Raw genomic sequence first — 14,108 nt, 5'->3', positions numbered from 1 at the left:
CCTCCAGGCCCCACTCTTGTCTCTGCCCCCCTTCTGTATGCACACAGGGTGGAGCATAGTCATGTCCTGCTCTTATCTCCAGGAAATATTGTGGAGGCAGAAACAGATTCCTACCCATCTCCCCCAAACATGTCCATTTCAAGAGCTCTAGCCACCCTGTGCTTCCCCCCAGCATCATGCAGGATTTCAGCTGCTGCCCCAATGAATGTCTGCCACAGTGAAATTCACCGTGGTGGACAGGGCTGTGCTAGACCCACTGTGATAAACAGAGCTGTTACTGTATTTGCACATGATTATGTAAGTTGATCAGTTAGTGAACTGGTGACTACAGAACGTTCAATCTACAGGGCTGGTGGAAAATGCAAGCAAGCAGCAAAACAATTGCTTGAGAAGAGCCCAGGATCCTGATAAACACTTCAGGACCATTCAGAGATGATGCTCGAGCTATTAGCTGTGAGGATTCTACTCCTGGGGCTCAGCCAAGTTTGAAAACTTGTTTTGCCATACAGGGACCCTGAGAAGACACAGGATCTCTGGCTGGATAAAAATTGATTCCCCCGGCCCCCCACATGCAAAGGTAGTAGCTGTTGGGGGATGTTGTTGGTGAGGTGTTCAGGCTGACAGAAGTATCTAATCCTGCCTGGGCCACCATTACTGATAATTGGGCTTTCGAGGAGCTAAACATGTATAGACTGCTTGTTGTTTTAAAGTTCTCCTCTGTTTTATTCTATTGTTAAGATTAAATAGCCTGTTAAAACCAAAGTATCTGAAGACAGACTCCTGAAGGGAGGAACCACAGGCACTTAATCCAGAGAGGGACGTGCTGGATAAACACAATGCATATACAGGATACTGTAGCCCAGCGTCCAGTCTCAAAATAGTAGAATCACATGATTCCCTTTCCAAAGAGAGGGGGAGTGCATTCAGAGAAGGGACAGATGCAAGCAGCCCTGTAACCACTGCACCTTCACAAATCCACATCCCTAAATGATCATGGTAGGGCCAGGGAACTCATGTGACTTGGTCTACTGATGAGCATAGTTTTGGTTGTGCAAAGCGTCCATGATCTCATTTCAATTTATCATGGGGGCAGGGTGAATTGCAACTCAAGTTGGATAATTTCACTGTTAAATATTAAACAGCCTACTATCTGTATCATATTAGGAGTTCAAAGTAACTAATCTTTGCTGCAATATATTACTTGAACAGTTTAATTTCTAAACAAGAATTATATTGCTAATATACAGTGGAACACGTGGAAAAATAAGTCTCTTCCTGCTTGGCATATACAAGGAAACTTGGTTAATTTATAAACTAATTGCCTCAGTAACATTTAGAATGTGTGTGGTATTTATTGTAATGGATTGAAAACTACAATTACACGCATTAACTTCCCCACTGTGTTATTTAAAATACATGAATTTTCAATTCAGCCATTGTATTCCCTTTGTTTAGTCAAACATGAATAGTCATGAGTAAAAGGTGCTTGCTCATATCAATGTTTGCACCCACAGCGAAATAGATATTTATCCATATATGGTATTTGGTTTTTCACACCAGAGTTGTTCACTCCTTGCCACTACAGTTCCAGTTTTCCAGAAATGCAGCCAAATTACCACGACTTTCTTGTTTATGATGTGATTGATCAACTAAAAGCAAACCGTCAAATAAATGCTGAACCACCAATAGATGTAAGTGTATTTGCATAAGGCTTTTGCAGAGTTGCAAACAGCCAAATCAAAATGTGCACTTTCCACTGGGGTCTGGTTGCGGGGGGGTGGGGAGGGGGCGAGGAGGGGAGAGTATGATTCTATAATTAGATGCTAATCCTAATAAATTTGCACTCCGTGTGCACATGTAAGGTTCAACAGGCAACCTTAAAAATCACAGAATATCAGGGTTGGAAGGGACCTCAGGAGGTCATCTAGTCCAACCCCCTGCTCAAACCAGGACCAATCCCCAACTAAATCATCCCAGCCAGGGCTTTGTCAAGCCTGACCTTAAAAACTTCTAGGGAAGGAGATTCCACCACCTCCCTAGGCAACGCATTCCAGTGTTTCACCACCCTCCTAGTGAAAAAGTTTTTCCTAATATCCAACCTAAACCTCCCCCACTGCAACTTGAGACCAGTACTCCTTGTTCTGTCATCTGCTACCACTGAGAACAGTCTAGAGCCATCCTCTTTGGAACCCCCTTTCAGGTAGTTGAAAGCAGCTATCAAATCCCCCCTCATTCTTCTCTTCTGCAGACTAAACAATCCCAGTTCCCTCAGCCTCTCCTCATAAGTCATGTGTTCCAGTCCCCTAATCATTTTTGTTGCCCTCCGCTGGACTCCTTCCAAATTTTTCCACATCCTTCTTGTAGTGTGGGGCCCCAAAACTGGACACAGATGAGGCTTCACCAATGTCGAATAGAGGGGGAACGATCACGTCCCTCGATCTGCTGGCAATGCCCCTACATATACATCCCAAAATGCCATTGCCAAGAAGGCCAATGAGGGCACACTGTTGACTCATATCCAGCTTCTCGTCCACTGTAACCCCTAGGTCCTTTTCTGCAGAACTGTTGCCTAGCCGCTCGGTCCCTAGTCTGTAGCGGTGCATGGGATTCTTCCATCCTAAGTGCAGGACTCTGTACTTGTCCTTGTTGAACCTCATCAGATTTCTTTTGGCCCAATCCTCTAATTTGTCTAGGGCCCTCTGTATCCTATCCCTATCCTCCAGCGTATCTACCTCTCCTCCCAGTTTAGTGTCATCTGCAGACTTGCTGAGAGTGCAATCCACACCATCCTCCAGATCATTTATGAAGATATTGAACAAAACCGGCCCAAGGACTGACCCTTGGGGCACTCCACTTGATACCGGCTGCCAACTAGACATGGAGCCATTGATCACTACCCCCTTGAGCCTGACAATCTAACCAACTTTCTATCCACCTTACAGTCCATTCATCCAGCCCATACTTCTTTAACTGGCTGGCAAGAATACTGTGGGAGACTGTGTCAAAAGCTTTGCTAAAGTCAAGGAACAACATGTCCACCGCTTTCCCCTCATCCACAGGGACAGTTATCTCGTCATAGAAGGCAATTTGATTAGTCAGGCATGACTTACCCTTGGTGAATCCATGCTGACTGTTCCTGATCACTTTCCTCTCCTCTAAGTGCTTCAGAATGGATTCCTTGAGGACCTGCTCCATGATTTTTCCAGGGACTGAGGTGAGGCTGACTGGCCTGTAGTTCCCAGGATCCTCCTCCTTCCCTTTTTAAAAGATGGGCACTACATTAGCCTTTTTCCAGTCATCTGGGACTTCCCCCGATCGCCATGAGTTTTCAAAGATAATGGTCAATGGCTCTGCAATCACATCCGACAACTCCTTTAGCACTCTCGGATGCAGCGCATTCAGCCCCATGAACTTGTGCTCATCCAGCTTTTCTAAATAGTCCCGAACCACTTCTTTCTCCACAGAGGGCTGGTCACCTCCTCACCAGGCTGTGCTGCCCAGTGCAGTAGTCTGGGATCTGACTTTGTTCATGAAGACAGAGGCAAAAAAGGCATCGAGTATGTTAGCTTTTTCCACATCCTCTGTCACTAGGTTGCCTCCCTCATTCAGTAAGGGGCCCACACTTTCCTTGACTTTCTTCTTGTTGCTAACATACCTGAAGAAACCCTTCTTGCTGGTCTTAACATCTCTTGCCAGCTGCAACTCCAGGTGTTATTTGGCCTTCCTGATTTCACTCCTGCATGCCTGAGCAATATTTTTATACTCTTCCGGGGTCATTTGTCCAATCTTCCACTTCTTATAAGCTTCCTTTTTGTGTTTAAAATCAGCAAGGATTTACTGTTAAGCCAAGCTGGTCATCTGCCATACTTACTATTCTTTGTACACATCGGGATGGTTTGTCCCTGTAACCTCAATAAGGATTCTTTAAAATACAGCCAGCTCTCCTGGACTCCTTTTCCCCTCATGTTATTCTCCCAGGGGATCCTGCCCATCAGTTCCCTGAGGGAGTCAAAGTCTGCTTTTCTGAAGTCCAGGGTCCGTATTCTGCTGCTCTCCTTTCTTCCCTGTGTCAGCATCCTGAACTCGACTATCTCATGGTCACTGCCTCCCAGGTTCCCATCCACTTTTGCTTCCCCTACTAATTCTTCCTGGTTTGTGAGCAGCAGGTCAAGAAGAGCTCTGCCCCAGTTGGTTCCTCCAGCACTTGCACCAGGAAATTGTCCCCTATGCTTTCCAAAAGCTTCCTGGATTGTCTGTGCACTGCTGTATTGCTCTCCCAGCAGATATCAGGGTGATTAAAGTCTCCCCATGAGAACCAGGGCCTGCGATCTAGTAACTTCTGTGAGTTGCCAGAAGAAAGCCTCGTCCACCTCATCCCCCTGGTCCAATGGTCTATAGCAGACTCCCACCACGACATCACCCTTGGTACTCACACTTCTAAACTTAATCCAGAGACAGGTTTTTCTGCAGTTTCATACCAGAGCTCTCAGCAGTCATACTGCTCTCTTACATACAATGCAACTCCCCCACCTTTTCTGCCCTGCCTGTCCTTCCTGAACAGTTTATATCCATCCATGACAGTATTCCAGTCATGTGAGTTATCCCACCAAGTCTCTGTTATTCCAATCTCATCATAATTCCTTGACTGTGCCAGGACTTCCAGTTCTCCCTGCTTGTTTCCCAGGCTTCTTGCATTTGTGTATAGGTACGTGAGATAACTCGTGGATCATTCCTCTTTCTCAGTCTGAGGCAGGAGGCCTGCTCTCTCATGTGCTCCTGCTCGTGCTTCCTCCCGGTATCCCACTTCCCCACCTACCTCAGGGCTTTGGTCTCCTTCCCCCGGTGAACCTAGTTTAAAGCCCTTCTCACTAGGTTAGCCAGCCTGCTTGCGAAGATGCTCTTCCCTCTGTTCGTTAGGTGGAGCCAGTCTCTGCCTAGCACTCCTCCTTCTTGGAACACCATGCCATGGTCAAAGAATCCAAAGCCTTCTCTCCGACACCACCTGCCATTAGTTGACTTCCACGATTCGACGGTCTCTACCCAGGCCTTTTCCTTCCAAGGGGAGGACGGATGAGAAGACCACTTGCGCCTCAAACTCTTTTATCCTTCTTCCCAGAGCCATGTAGTCTGCAGTGATCCGCTCAAGGTCATTCTTGGCAGTATTATTGGTGCCCACGTGGAGAAGCAGGAAGGGGTAGCGATCTGAGGGCTTGATGAGTCTTGGCAGTCTGTCACATCGTAGGAAATCTGGTATTTCCTACCTTTTCAGTGCTTAGTTTTGCAATCTTCATGTTGTTTAACATGGTTTTGTATGTATTTAAAATAAGCAAACTGGAAAAAAAAAATTCCATCACATGGAAACATTAACATCCACATGTGCCATCAGCAGGGTTGGAACCTTTAGGTCTACCACACAGACTGCTGCCACTTGAGCTAAATGTCTAATGGAGAGCAGTAGTAGGTCATCATCCTCTAGGAGGGGGAGGAACTAGCAGAGATAAGACACTTTGCCAGCTGGTTTCAGAGATATTTCCTGGCAGGAATGTTGAGACTCAGGAATCTTGGGTTCCATTCCAGGTTCTGAAGGAGAATGTGCCCCTTTTGCCCTTCCCCATCTACCTACCCACTCCAAGATGGATTCCTTCTGCCCAGCCCAATCTCTTCCCTCCCCAGCCCCCATGGCTCTTCATCAGAGTCCCCTTGTACAGCCAGACTTTCTGGACCGATTCAAGGCCTTGCCTACACTCCAAAAAAGTCCTGGTTTAGCATTTGGTGTAGTTGCACAGATGCTGACCCTTTGAAGCAGGTATTAACCTTGAAAGAATCAACTGATGCAAATCTCAGCTTCTATTGACAACACTTATGGAGTCATCATCAGTATGGAAATTCCAAATGCCAAATTAAGACTATTAATGTGGACACTTGGCCTTAGATTCTCTATTTTTATTTAAGTCTTTGGGCACAGTTCTGCAAGGTACTTAGAACACATGCTTAAACTTTAAGCATACAAGTACCTAGGAATCAGTGTACTGCTCTGGGTTCAAAGAGGTACCTATGAGGTGGCCAGTGTAGAACACGAGCAATACAAATCCCATTCCGAAGATCACACAAGTATAAACAAAAAATACCAAGAGTGGGGAGCAAAATCTCATATATTTTAGGGCTGTGCTTTCTGCATAAACAGAACGAAAGATCAAAATCCTTTTCTGTGGACAGATAAGGAGAACAGTAAACCTCCAGCACCTGCAAATTATGCCAGGTCTGTGTTTCGGCAATAATTCTCAAAGCATTTCATTTCTAAAACATCAAGCTGGAGAATATGGGAAATGAGGGGGGTGGGAGGAGATCACCACACCCATGTGTGTGGGTAACAATCCGCTTTGAAACCAGAAGACAGCTTGTCAGAAAGCATGTCATGTAGTGTTTACTGCAGGCTAAACAAAGGAGCACTAGCAAGAACCAGCTAGATACACACACACACACACACCTCTAGCCTTTCAATAATGTTCATAGTAAACAGAGGACAGGAGATGAGAACAAGGTCTCCTGGTCTAAGCATAATTTTTTTAAGACTTCTTTTCTGCAAGGTCGGTTCACAAGCCACCTATGAACCTAGCTCTCCCAGGTTCAAACGTCTCCATTTACCACCTCATGACATTCTAAAGACTTTGGGGAATTTTGTAATTTCCTTTCCTCTATTGTTGTAAAGTTTATAGCTTGTGTAAGCTTTAAGTTCTTATTGTATGTGTCTATCAGGACCTTGCCTAAGTATAAGAGGGTAATTTGGTTGCTAGTCATTCATATCTTAGGGCAGGTCTACACTACAGCAGGGAATCCATACTCTGAGATCGATCCAGCAGGTCTAGTAAAAACCCAAAAATCAACTGCAGATCACTCTCCAGTTGACCCCTGTACTCTACCCCCAACAAGAACTCTACTCCCATTGACCTCCCTGGTGTAGGCCCCTGTCATAAATATAAAGGGAAGGGTAAACCCCTTTGAAATCCCTCCTGGCCAGGGGAAAGCTCCTCTCACCTGTAAAGGGTTAAGAAGCTAAAGGTAACCTCGCTGGCACCTGACCAAAATGACCAATGAGGAGACAAGATACTTTCAAAAGCTGGGAGGAGGGAGAGAAACAAAGGGTCTGTGTCTGTCTGTATGCTGCGCTTGCCAGGGACAGAACAGGAATGGAGTCTTAGAACTTTTAGTAAGTAATCTAGCTAGGTATGTGTTAGATTATGATTTCTTTAAATGGCTGAGAAAAGAATTGTGCTGAATAGAATAACTATTTCTGTCTGTGTATCTTTTTTGTAACTTAAGGTTTTGCCTAGAGGAGTTCTCTATGTTTTTGAATCTAATTACCCTGTAAGATATCTACCATCCTGATTTTACAGGGGGGATTTCTTTATTTCTATTTACTTCTATTTTTTATTAAAAGTCTTCTTGTAAAACACTGAATGCTTTTTCATTGTTCTCAGATCCAAGGGTTTGGGTCTGTGGTCACCTATGCAAATTGGTGAGGCTTTTTATCCAACATTTCCCAGGAAAGGGGGGGTGCAAGTGTTGGGAGGATTGTTCATTGTTCTTAAGATCCAAGGGTCTGGATCTGTAGTCACCTAGGCAAATTGGTGAGGCTTTTTACCAAACCTTGTCCAGGAAGTGGGGTGCAAGGTTTTGGGAAGTATTTTGGGGGGAAGGACGCGTCCAAACAGCTCTTCCCCAGTAACCAGTATTAGTTTGGTGGTGGTAGCGGCCAGTCCAAGGTGTAATATTTTGTACCTTGGGGAAGTTTTGACCTAAGCTGGTAAAGATAAGCTTAGGAGGTTTTCATGCAGGTCCCCACATCTGTACCCTAGAGTTCAGAGTGGGGAAGGAACCGTGACAGCCCCACAGTAACTTGACCTAAGGTACGTCGACTCCAGCTACGTTATTCACATAGCTGGAGTTGCATAGCGTAGGTTGACTTACCATGGTTGTGTAGACATGACCTTTGACTCAGCAAATATCTGACACTCTCATTGGAGGCCTATGGTGGTACTTTTCAGACATGTGTGTGTCTGCAAGGAACACCAACTCAATTCACACTGGCAGCAAGGAAAGCCTACTCACTCAAAGACCTGTCCAGGCTATATTCAAAACAGATTATCTAGCGAGAAGGAACTCCCATTATTAATTCCCTCAGCCACCCAGGTCTTCTTGAATAGGAGTTATACCAGTCAGACATGTAATTTAGTGAATCCCCACACATTATACAAAGTGCTTGCTTCAGGAGGATTCTTTCAGTGTCATTTAAATGCAAAAATTGTGCATAATGGAATTATAAAAGTAGCACTTTATTGCTTACAAGTATGTCCCATCTTCAGAAGAGCTTAAAATTCTGACAGGAACTATTGTTTGTTTTAGTGTAAATATATGTTTCTGTAGCCTAAAGTTAAATCCACACACTTACTTTTCAGGAGTCACGTAGTCATCTTCTACAACAGCTGCAAACAAAAACAACAGTGTTTGACAAGTGGCAAACAAAATATGGTTGCTACGACATTCAACACGAGACTACAGTGGAACAAGAGAATGGGCTGAGGAGCACAGTAGTCAGCCTGACAGAGGACCATGTGGCAAAGAAGGGTATTGACACAAGTTTCCAGGTGTAAACATTAAAATTAAGATCTTTTGTCTGTATACCTCTTCCTATGCGCAGTTATTCTGTTTCCCTGGAAAAAGAGGTACTAGTACAGTAATAGGGGATTTGATCATTCGAAATATAGCTAATTGAGTTTGTGATGACCAGGAGAACATGGTGAATTGCCTGCAGGGTGTGAAGGTTGTGGACCTCTCCAAACATCGAGATAGATTTATGGGCTGTGCTGGGGAGGAGCCAGTGGTCGTGGTAGATGTAGGTACCAATGACATACAGAAAGGTAGGAGTGAGGTCCTGGAGGGCAAATTTAGGCTACTAGGAAAGAGATTAAAGTTCAGGACTTCCATGATAGCATTCTCTGAAATGCTTCCAGTTCCACAAAGGGGCAGTTAGACAGGCAGAACTGCAGGCAGGACTGGCTCTAGGCACCAGCCAAGCAAGCACGTGCTTGGGGTGGCACAATTCCAGGGGTGGCATTCCGGCCACCCTTTTTTTTTTGGGTGGGGGGAGGGAAGGAGGAAGTTGTTTTGCGTGGGCAGTTATGCTCTTGGAGCTTGGGGCAGCAAATTTTTTGCTTGGGGTGGCAAAAAACAAAAAAACCAAACAACCTAGAGCCGGCCCTGACTGCAGAGTCTCAATGCGTGGATGAGAAAATGGTGTTCGGAATTTAGGTTTATTAGGAACCGAGGAACCTTTTGGCGAAGGAGGATCCTATACAGGAAGGATGGGTTTCACCTAAACCAAAACCGAACCAGATTGCAGTCATGTAAAATGTAAAAGTCATAGAGGAGTCTTTAAACTAACAGCTGAGGGAAAGCTGACAGATGCGGAGGACCACATGGTTCAGACAGACATCCTTAGAGGAGGCTTTATTAAAGGGGATACTCTATAGCCTAGTAAAGAGGAGAGGAAAAAGTTGATAAAGTACAGATAGGGTCTTAGAAGCTGCCCCACCACCTATTGACTCAGTAGCCTCCAAGACCTTACCCACTCCGTTCCCAAGAACTCAGTTAGACTTCAAAACATGTCACTGAAATTTCTGTGTTTGCATACAATTAAACTACACTTGAGTTGATCAGGCTGAAGCACAGGGGATGGGTACAGGGCATACCAAATATCCAAAAGTTACACAGCAAACCTCTTCCTTTATATACATTTATGGATTGGCTTGGTCACTGTGCTCTGTACAAGCATGACTTATTTTTCCCCCCCTCTTATATTCCAGGCTTATTTACCCACTGTAAATGGTTCCTCAAGTGTTCCCCCTCCCCACCCCATCTTAGTACAGACATTCTGTTTCTAGCTTACTAGTTCATTTACCTCCCTAATCCTATCTCCCAAGAAACGAGGCCTCACCCACCTCCAATTACTCAGATCAAGCCAGGCCTATAGTTGAGACTGAAAAGAAATGAGTCAAATGAAAAAGAATCCCATTCAATTACATCACATAAAATTGGTCAATATTTAGTTGTCTGCCTTCATAAGTGATTGCATACAAACACATGAAGTCTAAATATTAAGATGGGGAACTTGAATACCTGGTATTAAATGAGGATTTTGATGCAACAGGCATCACAGAAACTTGATGGAACAAATGATAATCAGTGGCACACAGTAATCCCAGGCTACAATATATATGGAAATGGCAGAGTAGGTTGGAGAGTGGCCCTATACGTGAAAGAAAGCAGTCAACTATAGTGAAAATCTTATATGAATCAAACTGTACCATAGACTGTTTATGGATAGAAACTCCATTCTTAAACAAGAGGATAGTGGTAGGAATATACACTTCCGATCACCTGACCAGGACAGGGATTTTGAAATGCTCAAGGAGATTAGAAAGGCTACAAAAAACAGAAAACCCAATAATGGGGGATTTCAACTATCCCCATATTGAGTCAACATGGCATTTGTAAAAGGAAATCCTGCCTCACCAATCTATTAGAGTTCTTTGAGGGTGTCAAACATGTAGATAAGGGTGATCTAGTGTACTTGGACTTTCAGAAAGCCTTTGACAAGGTCCCTCACCAAAAGGTGCTTAAGCAGTCACAGGATAAGAGGGAAGGTCTTCTCATGGATCAGTAACTGGTTAAAAGATAGGAAACAAAGGGTATCAATAAACAGTTTTCACAATAGAGAGGTAAATAGCAGCAGTTCCACAAGGATCCGTATGGAACCAGTGCTGTTCAACATTCATAAATGATCTGGAAAAAAGGGGTAAACAGTGAGGTGACAAAATCTGCAGACGATACAAAACTAATCAAGCTAGTTAAGTCCAAAGCAGACTGCAAAGAGTTACAGAGGCATCTCACTAAACTGGATGACTGGGTAAGAAAATGGCAGATGAAAGTCAATGTTGATAAGTGCAGAGTAATGCACGTTGGAAAACAATCCCAACTATACATACAAAATGATGTGGTTTAAATTTGTTGTTTAAACTCAAGAAAGATCTTGGAGTCATCATGGATAGTCCTCTGAACTGCTCAATGTGCAGCAGCAGTAAAAAAAAAAAGCAGCTAACAATGTTAGGAACCATTAGGAAAGGGATAGATAATAAGACAGAAAATATCATGCTGCCTCTATATAAATCCATGGTACACCCACACCTTGAATACTTCCTGTAGTTCTGGTTGCTCCATCTCAAAAAAAAAAAAAAAAAAAAAAAAAAAAGATATATTAGAATAGGAAAAAGTTCAGAGAAGGGCAACAAAAATCACGAGGGGCATGGAACAGCTTCCCTTTGAGGAGAGATTAAAAAGACTGGTACTAATCAGCTTGGAAAAGAGGTGAGTAAGGGGGAATATGATAGAGGTCTATAAAAATCATGAGTGGTGTGGATAAAATGAAGGAGGAAGGTGTTATTTACCTATTCATATAAACACAAACTCTGGGTTACCCAATGAAGTTAATAGGCAGCCGGTTTAAAAATCATACATAAGGAAGTAATTCTTCCCACAGGGCATAGCCAACCAGTAGAACTCATTACCAGGGGATGTTGTGAAGACCAAAAGGATAGCTGGATTCAAAACAGAATTAGACAAGTTCATGGATGGAGGACAGGTCCATCAATGGCTATTAGCCAAGATGGTCAAGGACACAACTCCATGCTATCGATGTTGCTAAACGTATGACTGCTAAAAGCTAGAACTGGACGACAGGGGATGGATCACTCAATAAATTGCCCCGTTCTGTTCACTCCCTCAGAAACAGCTGGCACTGGCCAATGGCTAGATGGACCATTGGTCTGACCTAGTATGGCCATGGTCTTTTTCTGTAGATAAATAGTTGACCAGCAAAGGGAGATGGCCAAAAAAAAAAGGGTATAAGTTAAGTTTTAAAACAAAAGTTTTCAGTAACGTAACAATAGGTTATAATTTTAATGTAATTAGAAGTCAGAAAATGCAAGACAACCTAGGGTTCTTGTGGGAATGGTATTAAAGGTTTCCCAACTTTCTGCAGATATTTGTGCTAGCACTCATCTGAATTAGTGCTCTAAAAATAGCAGCATAGCACATGCTAGCCACCCTGAGTGTGTACACACACACACACACACACACACACACAGAGTCCAGGAACATTTGCACTCAGGCAACTAGCTCACACCACAATGGCTACACTACTATTTTTAACAGGCTAGCTCAATGAGAGATGGGAATCATGCCACTACATCCAAGTGCAGATGTAAGATAAGAAACTTAGTCAGTAATCCATAGTATCCCACACATACAGTTCCAGTGAGTTAAGTTTACCCCGACAAAAAGTTTTGTTTCTCAACATTTGAGGGTTTAAAGCTTCACCACTGAATTTCAATGAAAAAAAGATTAATGCACCAACTCCTACTGATTTCATTGTGCATGTCCACAGCTGTATTGTCAGAAGTTTATGGAACTTCCCATTGAAATAGTCAAAAGAGGGATACAAATCAGCTCACATTTTGAGCAGCTAGTTTGCAGTTGTCAGCAATAATAGTCATTATAAAAGAATGCCTAGAAATTACAGCTGGTAGGAAAATGGCCTCTGTCCCATGAGAAATTTTAAGTTGATTTTGGTTCTGAATCTGAAACCCCAGCCCTCCCAAAAAAACTGTCAAAACAAAATCTTGACTCCCTTTCCATCCAAAAGGTCTTTTAAAAAAAAAAATCCACCCTGTTCCTACAAAACATTTCAAGTTAAGGTAGGTATACACTTGCAGTGGCTGGTAGAGTGCAGATGCTACATGCCCAGATAGCATGGGTATAAACAGCAGAGTATATGGTAATGCATGTCTTAGGTGAGTAGAATGCCCTATACGCCTCAGCCCCGGGGTGTATACCCTACATACCCAAACAGTGCCCACTGCAGTGAAAGGCTCTTACAGCAGGGAAGCATAGGGAAAGGCTCTGGCAGCTCCCTTAGGAGCCTTTCCCCACAATTTCCCCTGCTAGAGCCTTTCACTGCCATGTTTGCCCAACACACCAGTGAGCGTGGACACGGACTGCCTTCCGAGGCAGTGAGTAGCTCATGGTGGAGTGTCGCATAAACAAGGTCTTTGATGAAATGGCATTTTCTGACAGAAAACTTAAAATCAAAGGAGTTTCTAGCAGAGCTGGTTGAAAACCAAGACAAAAAATCTCTTACCTGTTTTGTTTTTTCTGTTGACATGCGGAGCTGACTGCCAGAAGGCACAGAGATTCACTTTTGGGGGCCTTAGAGGTTTCTTTGGAGGGGAACCAAGAGATTCAACTGAAGGAAGTAGTTTAACTTTTGGAGGCTTGCTATCTTTGACATCAAGTTGTCTTTCCGTACCAGCTTGATGGAGGAAAGGTTCTGATGCTGTTTGTAATAAGAGCCACAAGGAGAGAGTCAGTTATTACTTCTCATTTCAAGTAAAAAATGCATGTAGGACTGTGTGCATAAATTGGCAAAAATTGGTAGGAATGTCTAACAGTTTCCTTCCCAGTTAAAATTTGCCTATTCTCATTTTATATGTAGACACTGACTCAGTGTGGGGCCTGATTTTTCAGTGGTGCTATAGAAGGAGTAGAAGTAAGTAGTAGTAAGAAAGCAGAAGGCTCTTTTTCTGTTTCTTCAGAGTGTTATACAATGGAGCCACATTTGAGAGTGATCTGTTTCTTGATTTGTTGTTAAACAAAATTGAATTTTCTGTGCCAATAAGTTTTTCCATTTTCTAGACTTCAGCAGTATAACTTTTTTAAATATGCAGTTCCAATAAGGTAGCTTTCCAGAGTAAACAGGATTTCATAGAATCGTAGAACTAGAAGGGAACTCGAGAGGGTCATCTAATCCAGTCCCCTGTACTCAAGGCAGGGCTAAGGATTTAATCTTTTCAATATTTTGGCACTAAATCTGAAGCTGATAAAATGAACTTGCTGCTCAATACCTCCTTGGTAGCATGTTTCTTGCTCAAGGGAGCAAGCGCATTCTTAGTTTGGACCTGAACTTCCCAAAGTTGGGGGAAATGTACAGATTG

At 43.4% G+C, this 14,108-nt stretch overlaps 1 protein-coding gene across 2 annotated transcripts in view; it reads right to left on the bottom strand.

Moving 5' to 3' along the window:
• The window catches only part of FYB2 (FYN binding protein 2), a 62,392-nt gene that overhangs the window by 22,772 nt on the left and 25,512 nt on the right, over nt 1-14,108 (bottom strand). For both annotated transcript variants that reach the window (XM_084635776.1, XM_084635777.1), the window contains 2 exons: nt 13,256-13,450; nt 8,450-8,483 (listed from right to left, as the gene is read on the bottom strand). In XM_084635776.1, coding sequence (XP_084491902.1) covers nt 8,450-8,483; nt 13,256-13,450 — 229 coding nt within the window. The remainder of the gene's footprint in view (nt 1-8,449; nt 8,484-13,255; nt 13,451-14,108) is intronic.

This window comes from Lepidochelys olivacea (genome assembly GCF_965140295.1).
Source record: "Lepidochelys olivacea isolate rLepOli2 genome assembly, chromosome: 8".
In the NCBI taxonomy this organism is placed as follows: domain Eukaryota; kingdom Metazoa; phylum Chordata; order Testudines; family Cheloniidae; genus Lepidochelys; species Lepidochelys olivacea.
Note: the sequence above shows the minus strand (reverse complement) of the source record. Positions and strands in the feature narration are given on the sequence as shown.